Below are 15,977 nucleotides of genomic sequence, written 5' to 3'. Positions count from 1 at the left end.
AGAGGTCCTTTAAGAAAACCTTAGTTGGAACATAATGAATTTAACATATCACCATAATCATAGGGGGTCACATTGCTTCACAAAGCTCAAGGGCCCCTAGGGAAACTGACAGTATAATAATGAAAACAGGGCACAGTTTTCTTCACCAGGTGTCCAATTTTTCAACAAGTCTCAGTTTGACCACAAGAGAATGAACAGAGTCTTAGTAAGTAAATGGCATTTTATAACGAATTAGAATTCTATGTTCAAACTCTGGTAGCCAAAAATGAATTGTTTCTAACAGCCATAGTAAATACTGAAAATTGTAACAGTTAAACCCCCCTCTTTGCACTCAAATGCATCTTGTTTTTCCTTCAAGTATCTGTGACCAAAATGAATTCACAACTCTGTACAAAATATCCTGTCACAAGGACATTGTTACGGAACTGAACCAAAACATGGTGAGAATGGATATGGGAGAAAATTACAAAATATTTCCTTACCCGTATAATGGCTTTTTTACAAGACTTGCTCATTTTACACTTCATAACAACAGTTCTTGTCACATTCACTGGAACCACACCCCTGTTGGAAAGATACAGAATAAACACTGCTACATAACACATGATCTACTGTGTTATATATTCCACATTCTGTGAAAGTTGTTGGCTATTGCATCTGTGAAATTTTCCATCAAATCTATAATATGGTAACAGAAATTTTACTTTGCCTGAACATTTTACAAACTCATAGTATCATGAAATACCGGTATTAACAAAAAAAATCACGTAAACTGAGACATTTTTCTTTAAAAATTGTCCCTTTGAGTGGAAAAGGTCACAGTTTTGGTCTTTCCCTGTGTCACGACTCATGCAACACCAACTAAAAATCAACAGATCTAATATAGAATATTGAGGTCCACGCCATCAGCCAATTAGAGTGAAAGTAAGTCATCATAGCCATGGAAACAGCAGTGCGCGGGGACTGGAATGTCCACCTGTTAAGCGCATTTCGTGTTCTGCAGACACACTGCACATCTATACATGTATATAGCAAAGACCCCAAGAATAAACCAGCTGATTGGCCTTTGCAAATGATGTAAAATTCTTGAACATGGCCGTGTATGCAACATAAAAATTACATAGAGGCTTACCATCTGCCTGGATTGTGGACCCTCGTAGAACCACATCTCAGGACTTCAAAGGCTGCTCGGATGGCAAGTCGGCGTCTGAAAAAGCTCGCCTGCATTGAACTCTTCAAAACAGAAGCACCACAAAACAAATCAGCGAATTTTACAACTTGGGTTTTGAAAGAAGTAATGTACACATGGGAAGGCATCAGGTAAATATTCCATTGGAAAATGGAATAAATTTCTTTCCAGACCTGAATACATTGTCACCAGGATGCCAAATACTCGGTATTTCAATGTGCTTAAGGACAAAGACCAAGAATCTGTTGAACAAACACACTGTCAAAATTTCAAAACTTAACCATTCTTGGGCTTTCATATTCACAGAGTGTACAACCTACATTGTAACATGAGTACCGGTGTATTCATCACTGACAAACAGCTATAAACAAACACACATTTTTTTTCTTCGTTACTCTGTTTTGAAATCTTCTTACCTGTAAATAACCTCTGAACTGGTTGTAAATAACGGCCGTCAGCATGTTAAGGAAAAAGTACATACCTACATAAAAACAAAAAAAAACAAAATTAGAAGGAAGCAGCCTACCACAAGAACATTCAATTTATCAAATAAATACAAGACTAAACGGGTCTCATTTGTCTGAGAGAAAACACAAAAATCCACTGAAAGCGTTCTTTGCTATTTGTGTAAAATTTTAAACATATCTCATGCCAAGCATGTACCAGTACATGTAGGAACTGAAAATGTAATGATCCACTGACATGCCAGTACGGTATAATATAAGGTTCATATTTGTCTCAAGAAAGAACACGCCTTTGGGAAATTTCATAATATTTTTTGGTCTCCCACATTTAGGTAGATCTCATTTTGTAACTCATGGAGCAACCAAGTTTTAACAGTTTTCATTTTTGTGAAAGTCAAGCTTCCTACCGGTAGTACAAAATTTTGCATGGAGACCCCTGGTTTTATTCTTAATTTGAAAGGGAATGCTTTAAAGAGTGTACTTCTGGAAAGTTTGAACAAAAGTTGAAATCTTTCAATTTTAAACCAAACATGGATTTAGTATTAACCCTTTTCCTGCCAAGTCCATATTTCATCACCAGGTCAAGATGGTTTAAATTAATGAAACACAACATATTCCATATGATGTACTTTAACATAATACTGTACATTTGAAGGCTGTTGAAAATATAAATACTGTAAACTTGATTTTTTTTGGACAAAAGATGCTATAACAGACCAAGCCAAGTGGGTGAAAATACGTCATGTTTGGGCTTAATACCACTTTTTACTGACTTGGCTGATGGGGAAGTAATAGTCTTAATACTGTCTGGCAGGAAAAGGGTTAAGCAATTTTTGGCAAGACAGAAGAATTGTAGGTAATCCCATACTTGTCAAGAATTACATGTGATTCCAGGGGGTACATGTACATTTCAAGATATTTACTGTAAAAGAAACCTTAATACATACATATACATTACTACTGTAAGCAGAGTTAGGCCAACTATCTTCAGGTGTACAAGAATTACTTTCAAGTTGAAACAATGTCTTATTTGTAGTTTGAAATATTTGATGGATAATTGGTACTTACCGATCACCAGAAATAGAATAAAGTACAGGGCATAAAATCTGTTAGCGGTGTAAGCAGGCATCATGACTGAAACGAAAAAACATATTGGTGGTTCTTTATTAAAGATGCACATACGTTAAAAGATCAACAAAACTGACGATTCAAATGTTAAAAATTAATTTAAATTTTCATTTAATTTCGCACAAAGATCAGTCAAATGAAATCAAATTCATAGAGCTGATAAATTTTGTCGCTCTACTAGATTTTGAAAGAAACTTCACTTTACTGTTCTGTGCTCAGAGGAAAAAGTATCGAGTCGGTGTGTTTACCTCTCACAGCTACCTCATCACAATTCACAGGTAGCAGAACTATCTGATAATCGTAGTGATGTATGAAACTTGTGTCACAATCAGTGTTTTATACTTTTAGTAAATTTTTGTATATATACAGTACCACGCTGCATTTTTAGCACAGAGCACTACACTCCACTGAGACAGTAACTAACAATGTACTGTATACCACTATGAATGTGTCATGCTGCAAAATTTTTAAATGATACACCAAAAAGGTCACAACATCAATTCTGATACCTTGGAAGACTATTTCCTCCATGGCTAAACTCTGCTGTTTGACGTTTATCAATCTTGGTGATTACTTTAAATGCAAAATTCATGCTTTTCAAATACTAAAGATAAAAAAGTGAACTGCACAAAGTCAGTTTATCTGCAGTTCCAACACTTTTCCACCATCATATTTGACCTTCAAGCTATATTTATGCAAAGGTTCTCTGAAAGTTATCAGTGATAAACATCTTGTACCGGTACATCCTTTCAACCAGACTTCCGCTACCCTAGACACATCCACAAACTTCATAACTATATTGTATTTAAATCACTACTTCCGGTTTCCTTTTTTTGGCTTCGAAATTTAAAATGGAATTTCTCATTCAGTCTGGTGAGGGCGCTCTTTTCTGACTCTGAACAAATTTTTAAAGTCAAACTGATGGTCAGCTCCAACTGAGTCACTTTTGGAAAAAAATTTTGCATTTTCTGACATTGCACCGGTAGAAGTTTCAGTTTTCACTTTTTTTGCCACAATGTGTACATTTTTTGTCAGATATTAGACAATGTGATAGGATATTCACCAATCTTTGGCAGGCTACTTTCCAATAATTTTTTTTTTATCTGTGACTTGGTATGAGTCACCCCTCAACTCTCCACAGTCCTGGTTGCCTGTTATAACAATACATCATATCCTGCACTACTCATATCATATTGCACTGTCCAGTACAGAGCTAACCAGCACATTCTCTGTATGCGTTAAGGGAAGTACATTAAAACTGGTATATGACAATAGGACATAACATTTGAGTCAAATGAAGTACACATACTAACCATCAGGATTGTTGGCAGTTGTCAGAAGAACCAAAAGACTCATAAACGATGTCGTCAGACTGGAAAACTGTAGGGAGCCCTCCTTATTGATTTTTTCATTTGTCTGCAAAATACAAATATGACAGCAAGGTAAATAACTTGCACAGCTACTCTTCTTACCTTGGCAACACCAGGTGGTTATTGATATCATGAAATCATCATGGGTCTTGATTAGAAGTGGCAAGGTAAATGAGGGCTGTGTGACTGGGATGTGTGTTCTACATTACATTATTTTATTTTTTATTCAGTCCATAACCCAACAGGCTAACGCCCAATTACAGGATGAGGTGCCAAATGGAGCAATGAGGAGTACAGTGCTTTGCTCAAGGTCACAACACCATGTCAGAGTCTCGAACTCACCGTCCTCTGACAGTGAGTCCATTATGCTGGACTTCCCGCATACCGGGTCTCAAATTCACCATCCTCTGACAGTGAGTCTGTTACTCTGGATTTACAGGGTCTCAAACTCACCACCCTCCGATGATGAGCCCAGTACCCCAACCCTAACCATGGTGCCCACACATTAAGTAAGAATACTGTACTTACGTAAAAGTGATCAGGTTGTTCAGCCTCGATTTCAATCACTGTTGTGTTACTCAATGGCACTGTTGACTGTTTGAAAAATTGAAACAAAAAAATTGTCAGCCATTGTGGTATGACCACATTATCAACTCAAGCTACATCAAGATCCTCTTACAACTTTCTTGAGGATACAGAGAGTCTTTTCAAAGATTTCTCTCACTTATTTTTGCCTATTTTTCTATTGGAAAATGTTCTACCTAAACGTCTAAAGATGAAAGACTTACAGCAAAACAGGTTTATATGCAGTGTGTTCTGTTCTGTGGAAAGTTGTACAAGTTGACCAGCTATACACGCATTTCGACTAACTGCTTTTTCATTAAACATTTATCATTTACAAAGGACGGTAGACCCATGATGGATCTCTCTTCATTTCCTTACTGACCAATTAATGATGGTTTGTCGTCCATTAATTCAAAACTTTCAGAACATTCTGCATGCACACTTGTCATGCAATGTCTAAGGCTATCTTGGCAACACAGAATCTCATTGCAATTTTCACCATCTACACAGTAAACAATATTGTTTATCTAAATATTCTACTGTCACCATTTAGTGGTCAAATATGAATCCTGTTACAGCGGTTTGATTGTAGGGGATTGAAAGAATGTCCTTTGATTTAAAATTTGAAGTGAGAATGAAATGTTCATACTTACTGTAGGTTTTGGAAACAATAACATTCCAAATATTGTAAATATGTACAGATGGAGTAGAAGCAGCAGTATGACACTGGAATAGGATAAAGAAAACAAATCAGTTGTGATAAATACTAAATATTCTTTCAACCATGAGAGTACTTTTGAAGGTAGATGTATAGGTGTGTGTATCTCTGTTTGTGTGTCTGTACATGTGTATTACTAAAAATAATAGATATATATATATATATATATATATATATTATATATATATATATATATATATATATATATATATATATATATATATATATATATATATATATATATATATATATAGATGTGTGTGTGTGTGTGTTTGTTTGAAAATAGCACAACATACATGTATACATGTAACAGTGAAGCACCAATCATACAACTTTCAACAAGACAAGATGGATAATACATATTTGTCACTCACCTGAAAACTTCTGGCAGTGTCCTTTTTATACTTCTGACTGTCTTCTTCATCAAGGATGAATTTTGAAGCAAAAAGAATGGACGTAGGAGTCGTCGTATCCTGACCACCTAAACAGGAATTGACATGCAAAATGAGTGACATGAAACCAAGTACACATAATTTAAATAATGAAAAGACCATCATATATCGACATCTATGTTCAAATCATGAAATTTTGCTTGTTTGATAACAGAAGATTTTGAGGTAAAGTTAATATGTGATCTTCATTTTGCACACTTTTCAGAATGAGTCTTGGTAGCAGATATTCAGACTATAAAACTCTTACAAAATTGGTGGCCATTTTGAATTTGAAGTCTTGGTAAATATTGGGCAATTGTTTCTCTGGTACCAAATTTTGCAGGAAGACCCAAATTTTATTATCCTTTATTTTGAAAGAGAATGGTTTAAAGTTTCCTTACAGATAGTCTGAGCCAAAGTTAAACTTTATCATTTTCAAGGCGCATACTACGTGAACTTTACTGTCTATGATATTCACACACACAAATTTCCTGAAAGTATCACTATTATCAAAACACAAAATTATTCCTGCATTTGCTGGCACAAATGTAACGATGTAAATCTGTAGCTGAATAGCAAGCCAATCAAGCAGTGCACACATACATATTGAAGATCAGAACCTATTATGTCGCCAGCAAGAGGTTGTGATTGACTCCACACCCATTTCATTGCTTCAGTGAGTGAATAGTGGAATAGTGGATATTTTGGTCGAAGTCATTTTTCCTCTGAGAATAACTAAGAATGACTTTGTTACAGTGGGTAACATTCAAACACCGTCAAATGTTTGTGAAAACCATTATTGAATATTTATATTTCAATTATCACTGCAATTATTATGAAATTAAGTTTTCCTGGTGCACCAACAAAATAGATATATATATTTTGCAAATACACACTTATTGAAAAGGCAACAATTTACAGTACATCAAAATCAAGACAGATTCTTCTTGACATTCAAATTTCACATTCTGAGTTACTTACCAAAAATGTGACTTACCTCATCACAGGATAAAGACAGTGATACAAACAGATCAATAAACGATATACCAACTACTACTACGTATGCTATGAGCCATTTACTTCGGAAAAACTGTTTTCTTCCAACAAGATATGTCTGGAATTAACAACACACAGAGAATGATTTCAGTTTATTTCGAGCAGCACATCTTTCGATGAGTACTTCATAGCTAATTTCCGGGGCTATACATGTACAGTCAAAAAGTATGTGAATAATCAAGGCTGAAAATAAGCACACCATAACATCATCTTAACTTTGAAACTTGTGGAAAGATCACATGTGTTCCAGTGCTGATATTAGAAATTTGAAATTGAGAAATATACCTGTACGTACATGTACCGGTATATGGAGTTAGAATACAAACAATCCACTATCTTTAAATCACTGTTGTTATTTTATAAGTAATAATTGGTTATTTTCATGACCCTAACATGACCTTAATGTCTGGTATTATCATTTGCATTGGTTCAAACTTTGATTTAAAACTCCTCACCTGCCAACCATAGTCACTTAATTCTGAACCAAGATTATCTTTCTCAAGAAGAAAATATTGAATTTTCAACACCGAACACCACAACATTACCAGCACATTACGTCATATAGAAGTCATCAAAAGGGCCAATCATTTAAAAGAAACTTTTATGATATATGCTCCAAGTATAATTAAAATTATTATATGTACATCTATGGGTTTGTCATGTTCATAGAAATATTCAATTCGTTATACCATATCATGTGAAAACTGAGTTGAAATTTCTGTTGTACCATGATAAAATTGCCTTGAGATGTACAACAGAGCGCCCTCTACATGTAAGTCTGTTTGATGTACCAATGACACAAGATGGTTCTGTTTCACACGAACACTTTACACATTGCATGTATTGGTATCAGGGCTGACTTGAGAAAATTCCTGAAGAAATTCTTTAATTGATACAAAAAGTTCAGAAATATTGAAAGTTAGTGGGCACACTGCAGTGATACTAATTTAAACGTTTCTAAAATGGTCTGGGAATCCAGCTACACAAATTTCTTTTGGTTGACCATCTTTTCATATCAGACTTTAAATATTGATATATCCAAAGTTATTTTTCATTAGGGTGGATGGAACTACACACTAGTTTATAGGGATGAAAGGCTTAATACAGTAACCACTGACCTTGATGAAGACATCTGTTAAAAAGATTGAGAGACAGAGCACTTCAATGCTCTCTGTCAGTGCACACGGAGGATCTAGCCTGTCTCCACGGTAACGAGGATCTGATGTGAAGCCTGTTGTTATTGACGACGGCTCTTCAAAGAACGCCAGAATAAGAATGACTGTAATGGTCACATATATACACCTGTGTAGGGATGAAAATGAAAACAGAAATTTTCCAAAATTGTAATAGTCGCGCCAGCGGCTTACTGACTACGCATGCGCTTATTCATAATATACTATGCGAGTAACCGGAAGTGTACCCTTCTTTCGTGGGCGCCGCCATGTTTTTTTCGAGTACTCGTAAATAAACAAATACGAAACAAATTATTATTATATAACATGCCATTTATAAAATATACCTCTTTTATTAGCCAGTAAATGTTATTATGCGCCTTGTAGCTGATACAGAATATCGTTAATATAGATAAAGGGAGAAAACTGTCGCGCATATGAACGGTGGCATACACAAAGAATGCTGGGATTGAATTTTAGAAAAGCGCCCCCAGTGTCAATAATTAAATTCAAAAATTGCCAGTTTTTAGACGGAACGCTATAGTTTTCAGCTTGCAAGTGGAAGTTGGGCAGTGCGGTTACCATTGCAATGATAATGATTGCATGATACGTCCTGTTTAACGCAATAGGCTGTTATCAATGTAAAACTTGCCAATTTTTGTCCAAAATTTTTACACGTTACAGAAAATCTATAGGCCTACCTGCACTGCTGCAGGGTTTGACGTCCCGCGTGTACGTACGTGAACTGCTTTCATCAGAGGTAAACTGGGCATAGTTGTCATATATACGTTTATGAAGTAACAATTAATTACATTTTATCATGAATCAATACAAAAAATAACATTGCCAATCTTAACCCCTGGCGCGACACCAAGGGCTGAGCCCTATATTATACTATTTTTTATTATTGATGATAGAATTTTGTGTAAAAACAACACTTAACATGCTTACATGTACATATACCGTACATGGACCCTATACCGGTATAGTACCGGTAGAATGCGCCTTGGGGACAGATATTTGGACTCTCATACTTTTACAATTCTTTTCTGATCTACCACTTGTGGGGGCTCATTTTAACGGTCTTGGTGTAAGAAAAATTTTTACCATCTTAATTTTTCGAAAATCAAGAATTTTATTTTTTTCCATGGAGTTAACACAAGAATGGTTGCCATTTTAATATAAAATATCTGTAAATCTTGGGTAATTTGTTTCTCCAGAACCAAAATTGCCATGGTATCCCCCATTTTTATTCTTCATTTTGAAAGAGAATGGTTGAAAGATTCTTTGAGGAAAATTGGAGCAACAGTAGAAGTCTTTCACTTTTGAAGCACACACTACCTTTAGGGTAGAATGCATCTAGGTGACACATATACAGACTCTAAATTATTTACAACATTTTTCTAATCTATCCCTTGTGCAGTGTCATCTTAAAGCTATTGGAGTAAACAAAATTTTCACAATCTTGTGTTTGTGAAAATTGAAATTGTGGGTTTTTTTCATGACCTAAAACATGGATTGTGGTCATTTTGAATTGAAAATATCGGTAACTACCGGTATACGGTAACTTTGTTTCTCCAGTATCAAATTTGCACAGCGACTTCAGTCTTAGGAACAGTTACAATGAATGATGTCATTGACTTACCACTGCACAGGTATTGAGTAGTACCACTGGTAAAGTCTTAGTGACTTGCTGTCTATCTTGTGTTTGATGCTTCGGTAGTTGATAGCGTCTTCTAAGAAAACCACTGCTTGCTTGATAGTGGAAGGGTCTGTCCAAAGTCAACAACACAACACAAACGAAACATGAGTATGTAAATAGTAAAAGACAATGTATACATGTATGATTGAGGGCAAAGCAAGCGGTCAATAAAAACATTTCACATACGCAGTTAAACATGGGAAATTTCTGGTACAGCCTACTGCCAGCGAATGCAAAAAATGGAGAATACGACACAGAAATATGTGAATACATTACAGAAAAGTGAGGCACAGGACCAATAAACGTAAGACATCTAGACATCTAACATGCAACATCAAAACAAAATACTCAAAATCGGATAGCAATAGAAAATGCCTGGAATTAAATGTTCATACCAGATGGAGAAAGTGTCCCCAGTGTGTATCTGTGTGCTGCATGTACCTCCATGATATGACAGACTGTAATAGTTTGATGTGGGTAGTATCATCAGCACTTTGTCATTACGAGTCTGATCCTCACCTCAGATGTACCACAGTGAGTGGACATACAAAACTGTTTGGCCACTGGGTACCTTTATTTCAATTGTAATGGAAATTCTATTGACAAAATGAGGCAGTTCTAAAAAGTGGTCGCCCACATGGCGTTTTGTCTCCCCTATGTATAACAGGTTTTGCATTGGCCTATACATTAATACTTACCCACATACAAGTGCTTGTATATATACGGTATATTTTACAATGTACCATACTCTATGATAACAATCTCAATTATGTTATTAACTACCAGTGCTGTACCGGTATAGTTAAGCCTTTAACCCCCATTTCCTAGTGTGGACAACCAACTTTGCACAAGAAATAATAGGACTACACCACAATTTGAATGTAAGAGGGGTGAATTACAGTAGCAAAGGAACATGCTGGTTTTTATAAAGCAGATTGGTACATGTAAGTACTCGGTTGAAGAAAGTATGAATTGTGCAGGCGGCAGAAGTTGCAACTGAAAAATGAACTGAGGGCAGCGCTGCCCTCAGGGCAGCTCAGAGCGGAGTAAACGTGCACAACATTCAATGACGTCACAAATTATTTGAAATATTCCCAGTCTGCATACCAATCTGCCCTGAGGGTAGCAATACATGTACATTTGTATATATGAGCTGCCTGATCAGGGCAGACATATGATTTCCTATCCTTACAGCATTGTATAGTGTGTATATCTACCAATCTGCCCTGAGAGCAGCAATATAATCAGAGTTGCCCTCAGAGCAGACATACATGTACATTTCCTATCCTTTAATACAGCATTGCATGAGTGTATATCTACCAATCTGCCCCGAGGGCAGCAATATATCAGAGTTGCCCTCAGGGCAGACATACATGTACATTTCCTATCCTTTAATACAGCATTGCATGAGTGTATATCTACCAATCTGCCCTGAGGGCAGCAATATAATCAGAGTTGCCCTCAGAGCAGATATACATGTACATTTCCTATCCTTTAATACAGCATTGCATGAGTGTATATCTATTAATCTGCTCTGAGAGCAGCAATATATCAGAGCTGCCCCCAGGGCAGACATACTAGACAGACATAGGGTACTTGCCAGCGCTTACGAAGACTGTGACTATTTTCAATTAATTTGTAACGTCATTGAATGTTGTGCAAGTTTACTCCACTCTGAGCTGCTCTGAGGGCAGCGCTGCCCTCAGGTCATTTTTCAGTTGCAACTTCTGCTGCCTGCTATAAATTGCACCATGTGTCCCTTTAACTAGTAAATGGCTTTTTGTGGCTGTTTAGTTCACACAATGAGATACATTTTACATACAATTGACTCAATATAGAAGGAAGCAGTCTTTAACAAAATTGCAATGTATTTTACATCACAATGAAGATACATTGTATATACTCTTCACATCAAATTGGAAAAATGGACATGTACATGTAGCAATATTGTCAAATCAAACAAATTTCCTCTGACATCAACTTGCTTAGTGCTGCAACACGTATATACCTTAATATTTGCAATTATTTTTGCTTGTTAGATTTTTAAAATTTATTTATCAAAACCAGCTAACCCCTCGTGTCTCAGCTACCGGTACATTAATGTGTCATTGATTTCAGTAATTTCTCTGTTGTATATGAGAACAGAGTAGGGAAATTTATTATATTTCGAGAGGGCATGATGGGTATAGGCTAGGGATGACATTCTGAAGTAAGGCATTTGACAGTGAACTTTGGTATTTTTACACAAGATCTGAACATGATTTGAAATGATACATGCAATATTTACATTGAGGGCAGTAAACCTTATAGTACCATACGTTAAATGGATATATGAACATAACTGCTATTTTCAAACAGGTATATTTTCAGACAACCTTATTTTTTTGCCTTGGCTTATGTATGGATGTACATGTACAGTTCTATATGGTATCAGTACCAGCCAGTGGTCATAAAATTGGCACAGAAACACAATGCTTGTATTCTTGTAACAAGTCAAGTGGTTCCAGCAATTCCATTGACACAGCAGTAAAGTTTTGTTGCCATAGACAGCATAAAAATGTCAATAAAAATGTAAAAACATGTGCACAGTACATTCAAATCACAGATTAACATTTGGCATTCACTTAATGCCACGCAAGTCAATACATGCATATCATACATATTCCCTTTATATCATGATTGATATGATATTTGATTTTCCACAAATGGCAAACGCCACTGTATCCCTATACCGGTATACCGGTACTGATATTCATTGCAGGATGTTATGTCCTGACATTTTATTTCATTTAATAACTTTCACAGCTCGCAAAACTGACTGTCAATTGTGTTTGCCTGCTATTTTCTACATCCCTCAAGTGTACAAATTCATGGCAAACCATCTGAACAAGTCACTCATACCAGTATGAGTTGACTATGGCTAGTATAACACCAATATCACTCACATGCTGAGATTTACAAAATTTATATTGTGATATGTTACAATACAACACCACTACCCGATGGAACCAGTTACAATTGTGTAGTATGAGGGGTTTTACGATGTAATGTTGCGACAAATATATCTGCCAGGGTTGTCATGTCACTGGGGTTTTGAAAGCACTGAAATATAATTTGCACACTGGAGATTATCTTATCACATTGGTCATTATCACATTGCGTAAAACATTTATTGCATCATGTTCCATCAACAGAGAAAAATCTTGTCATATTGCAGAGAATTAGTGCTAATCTTGTCATAGATTCTCTCATGTATACACAGAAGACAATTTCTGTCAACAACACAAGTGAATAAAATTAGTATCTTGCAGCCACCCCAGCCAAAATATGTTGCTAAACAGAAAGTCAATGCCAAGAAGAGAGTGTTTGTGCATGGTATTGGCAGGAAAGTGATAAGTTGTATAGCACTGTTGGGAAGAGAGAAGCCCTCTATGACCACACTGTGAGAGTCAGCCATACTAAGACATCTACTCTCTCTAGCGTCTCATCTATAGGTTGTGCTAGATCAAAAAATCGAGCTCAGTGAAACACATCATGTTCAGTGTAGGTACATGTTGATATTTAGGTGTGTTCACTGAGATATTTAGTGGTCTCAAACTGCTGAGCTGTTATGTTCTTGCACATCAAACATGTCAATTAGAAGGTGGAAATAGGTTTTCGCTCAATACTGCTTTTTTTGACTTGGCAGGATGGCTGGTGCTAGGTCTGGCAGGAAAAGACTTCTACAGATTTCTGCCTGTGTGAGTCAATTTAAGAATTTCATGACATTTTCACAGGTCAGCCCTACACTAATAATACATAAGATTTTTCAAGTCCAAAAGAACATTGTTAGTCAGTATACTAGTAGTAGTAATGAGTGAATTATGCTTTTGGCAAACTGAACTGTGATCTACGGTACAGTCCAATCATATTCAACAGTTAGGTCCATGCCGTGTTATGATTGAATGGTGCATGCAGTGTTGGCAATGCCAGAACTCAGCAGGATGAAGAAAAGGATACTCGCACTTATATGTTTCACCTTGAAACTATTGAGTGAAAGGATGTGATTGCATAAGCTACACAGAAACTTGGAAAAACCCAGTACTCCCTACATCCCAGAAACAATTAATGTCAATAACACCAGGAAGTACATGTAGCAGAGAGGTGTAAATCAAAATTCAGTTTTGTTCACAAAACGACTCAGAAAGCAAATGGTTGAAATCTCATAAACACGGACATACTAATATGCATATGATACAGTTTTTATGCCAGAATGTGCTTACGGGACAGCATTTTTATACGCTCAAATTGTTATAATTTTCTGGTCTGTCACATGTCACATGTGTTAACTCATTTTGAAGTCCCAGGAGTACGCAAAGGTCTTTGTGAAAATTTAATTTAGAGTTACAGTGGGAATTGCAGAAATTTTGAATTAAAATATTGGTAAATTTTACAAAATGTCTTTCGTTAATCACAAACATTGTAGGGTGATGGTAACACCTGTTTCATCCTTGAAAGTGACAGAAAAGTTTGAAAACTTCCTTTAGGAAAGTTTGAGCAAAAAGTTCACTTCTGCTTTTGACGTGTATTACCTCAATGTCTATGATAGCTGATAAATGTTATTGGGGATTCCTCAGTGATGGTCTGTTCAAATATTTACTCTTTATAAATGGAAGTGGCTGTATCAGTGGATCATCACGTAAACTATGTGCTTCAGGGATTAGACGTTTGGACTCTCAAACTTTTACAATGCATTTTGGGTCTGCCAAGTACCTCTTGTAAGGGTTCATTTTGAAGCTCATAAAGAAAATAGTTTTCACTGGCTTATCTTATTTTGTGAAAATCACAATTTTATTTTTTTCCCATTGAGTAAACACAGGCATGGAAGCCATATTGAATTTTAAGTGTCGGTAAATATTGTGTAATTTATTTCCCTTGTACCAAATTTGGATGGTGACCCTCCATTTTTATTCTTGATTTCAGAAGACAATGGTTTAAAATTTTCCTACAGTACATTTGAGCAAAAGTTTAAGTCTTTCTTCAATTTTGTGGCACTGAACTGTTATTGTTTACATTTTAATTCTAGTCCAAAGAATTCACTTGTCAACACTAAGAGTGTATTCTACACATGTACAGGCTGAGTTGATAAAGCTTAATACAGTGTGTCCCAATATGCTTTCAGGAGTAGAACAAGTACATGTAGCTGACACTAAAGAGTAAAATAGTGAAAAAAGCATCAAACGTTACAGCTACCTTCAACCCTTTGAGTGCTGTAATTTTTCCCACCAAAATTTTAGTGCAACATTTTACCAGTTTTCATGAATTTTTCAGTAATATAATTTTGGACCAAATGGGTTTCACATTTCATTGACAACAGTGTTTCTTCAAAATTTTGGCAAAAATCTGAAAAAAATTTGACTGGGGTACATTTTATAAAGGCAACAAAAATTAACTTTGGCGTTCAAAGGGTTAAGCTAAATTGATGAAGATGTATGAGTGATTCAAGAAATTCTCATAACCTGTTCACCCTCAACTCCCTGTAAACTGGTCCACACTCACCATTTATAACACTGGCTGAGGACCAAACTAAAGTGATCAAAGGGTTCATGCAAGAAAACTTTACATATTGTGTTTGTACCAGTATAGCGATGACTCAGTGATGCAAAGATGTTTTCAGAATCTCACACTGACTCAAAGTTTTATGAAATATTGTGTCTTAAAGGGCCACTAGCTGTAACTTTAGATGTTATTTTCATAATTTGTTTCTAATATCAACCACAGTTTCTTGTTCTACTCCCCAAAGCATGTTGAGATACACAGTATTCAGCTTGTCAACTCAGCCTGTACGTGTGTAGACTTCCTAATCCTAATTATTATATTTGACAAGTGAATTCTGGTCTGGACTAGTTGACAAATTGAATAGCTGGTCTTTCAATATGTTTAGCCAAGCAGAACAAGGAACATGAAAAACATGAAAAACAAAAAAAAGACAAACAAAACATTGAAAGTTACAGCTTTTGGCCCTTTTACAGGAAACTGAAAAACTGTAGCACATTTTTCTATGCAATAACCAAACAAAATAAATGATTTTGGAAGGCCTTGAAACACAATATCCAACAAAACAAAATGCAGCCTTGAAAAAAGAATTATTGAATTTATTTTAAATAAGTTTGTTTGTGTATAGTTTCATTTCCACATTACAGT

General features: G+C 35.8%; 1 protein-coding gene across 1 annotated transcript in view; it reads right to left on the bottom strand.

The window, feature by feature from the left end:
- The window catches only part of LOC139152168 (two pore channel protein 2-like), a 42,794-nt gene that overhangs the window by 23,892 nt on the left and 2,925 nt on the right, over positions 1 to 15,977 (bottom strand). Inside the window, exons 2-12 of the mRNA XM_070725292.1 lie at positions 9,738 to 9,864; positions 8,039 to 8,222; positions 6,862 to 6,978; positions 5,808 to 5,914; positions 5,369 to 5,441; positions 4,680 to 4,745; positions 4,095 to 4,197; positions 2,722 to 2,787; positions 1,606 to 1,670; positions 1,133 to 1,233; positions 483 to 564 (exon numbers count right to left, since the gene is read on the bottom strand). Of these exons, the coding sequence (XP_070581393.1) occupies positions 483 to 564; positions 1,133 to 1,233; positions 1,606 to 1,670; positions 2,722 to 2,787; positions 4,095 to 4,197; positions 4,680 to 4,745; positions 5,369 to 5,441; positions 5,808 to 5,914; positions 6,862 to 6,978; positions 8,039 to 8,222; positions 9,738 to 9,864 (1,091 nt within the window). The remainder of the gene's footprint in view (positions 1 to 482; positions 565 to 1,132; positions 1,234 to 1,605; positions 1,671 to 2,721; positions 2,788 to 4,094; positions 4,198 to 4,679; positions 4,746 to 5,368; positions 5,442 to 5,807; positions 5,915 to 6,861; positions 6,979 to 8,038; positions 8,223 to 9,737; positions 9,865 to 15,977) is intronic.

Source organism: Ptychodera flava, chromosome 2 (assembly GCF_041260155.1).
Source record: "Ptychodera flava strain L36383 chromosome 2, AS_Pfla_20210202, whole genome shotgun sequence".
In the NCBI taxonomy this organism is placed as follows: Eukaryota; Metazoa; Hemichordata; class Enteropneusta; family Ptychoderidae; genus Ptychodera; species Ptychodera flava.
Note: the sequence above shows the minus strand (reverse complement) of the source record. Positions and strands in the feature narration are given on the sequence as shown.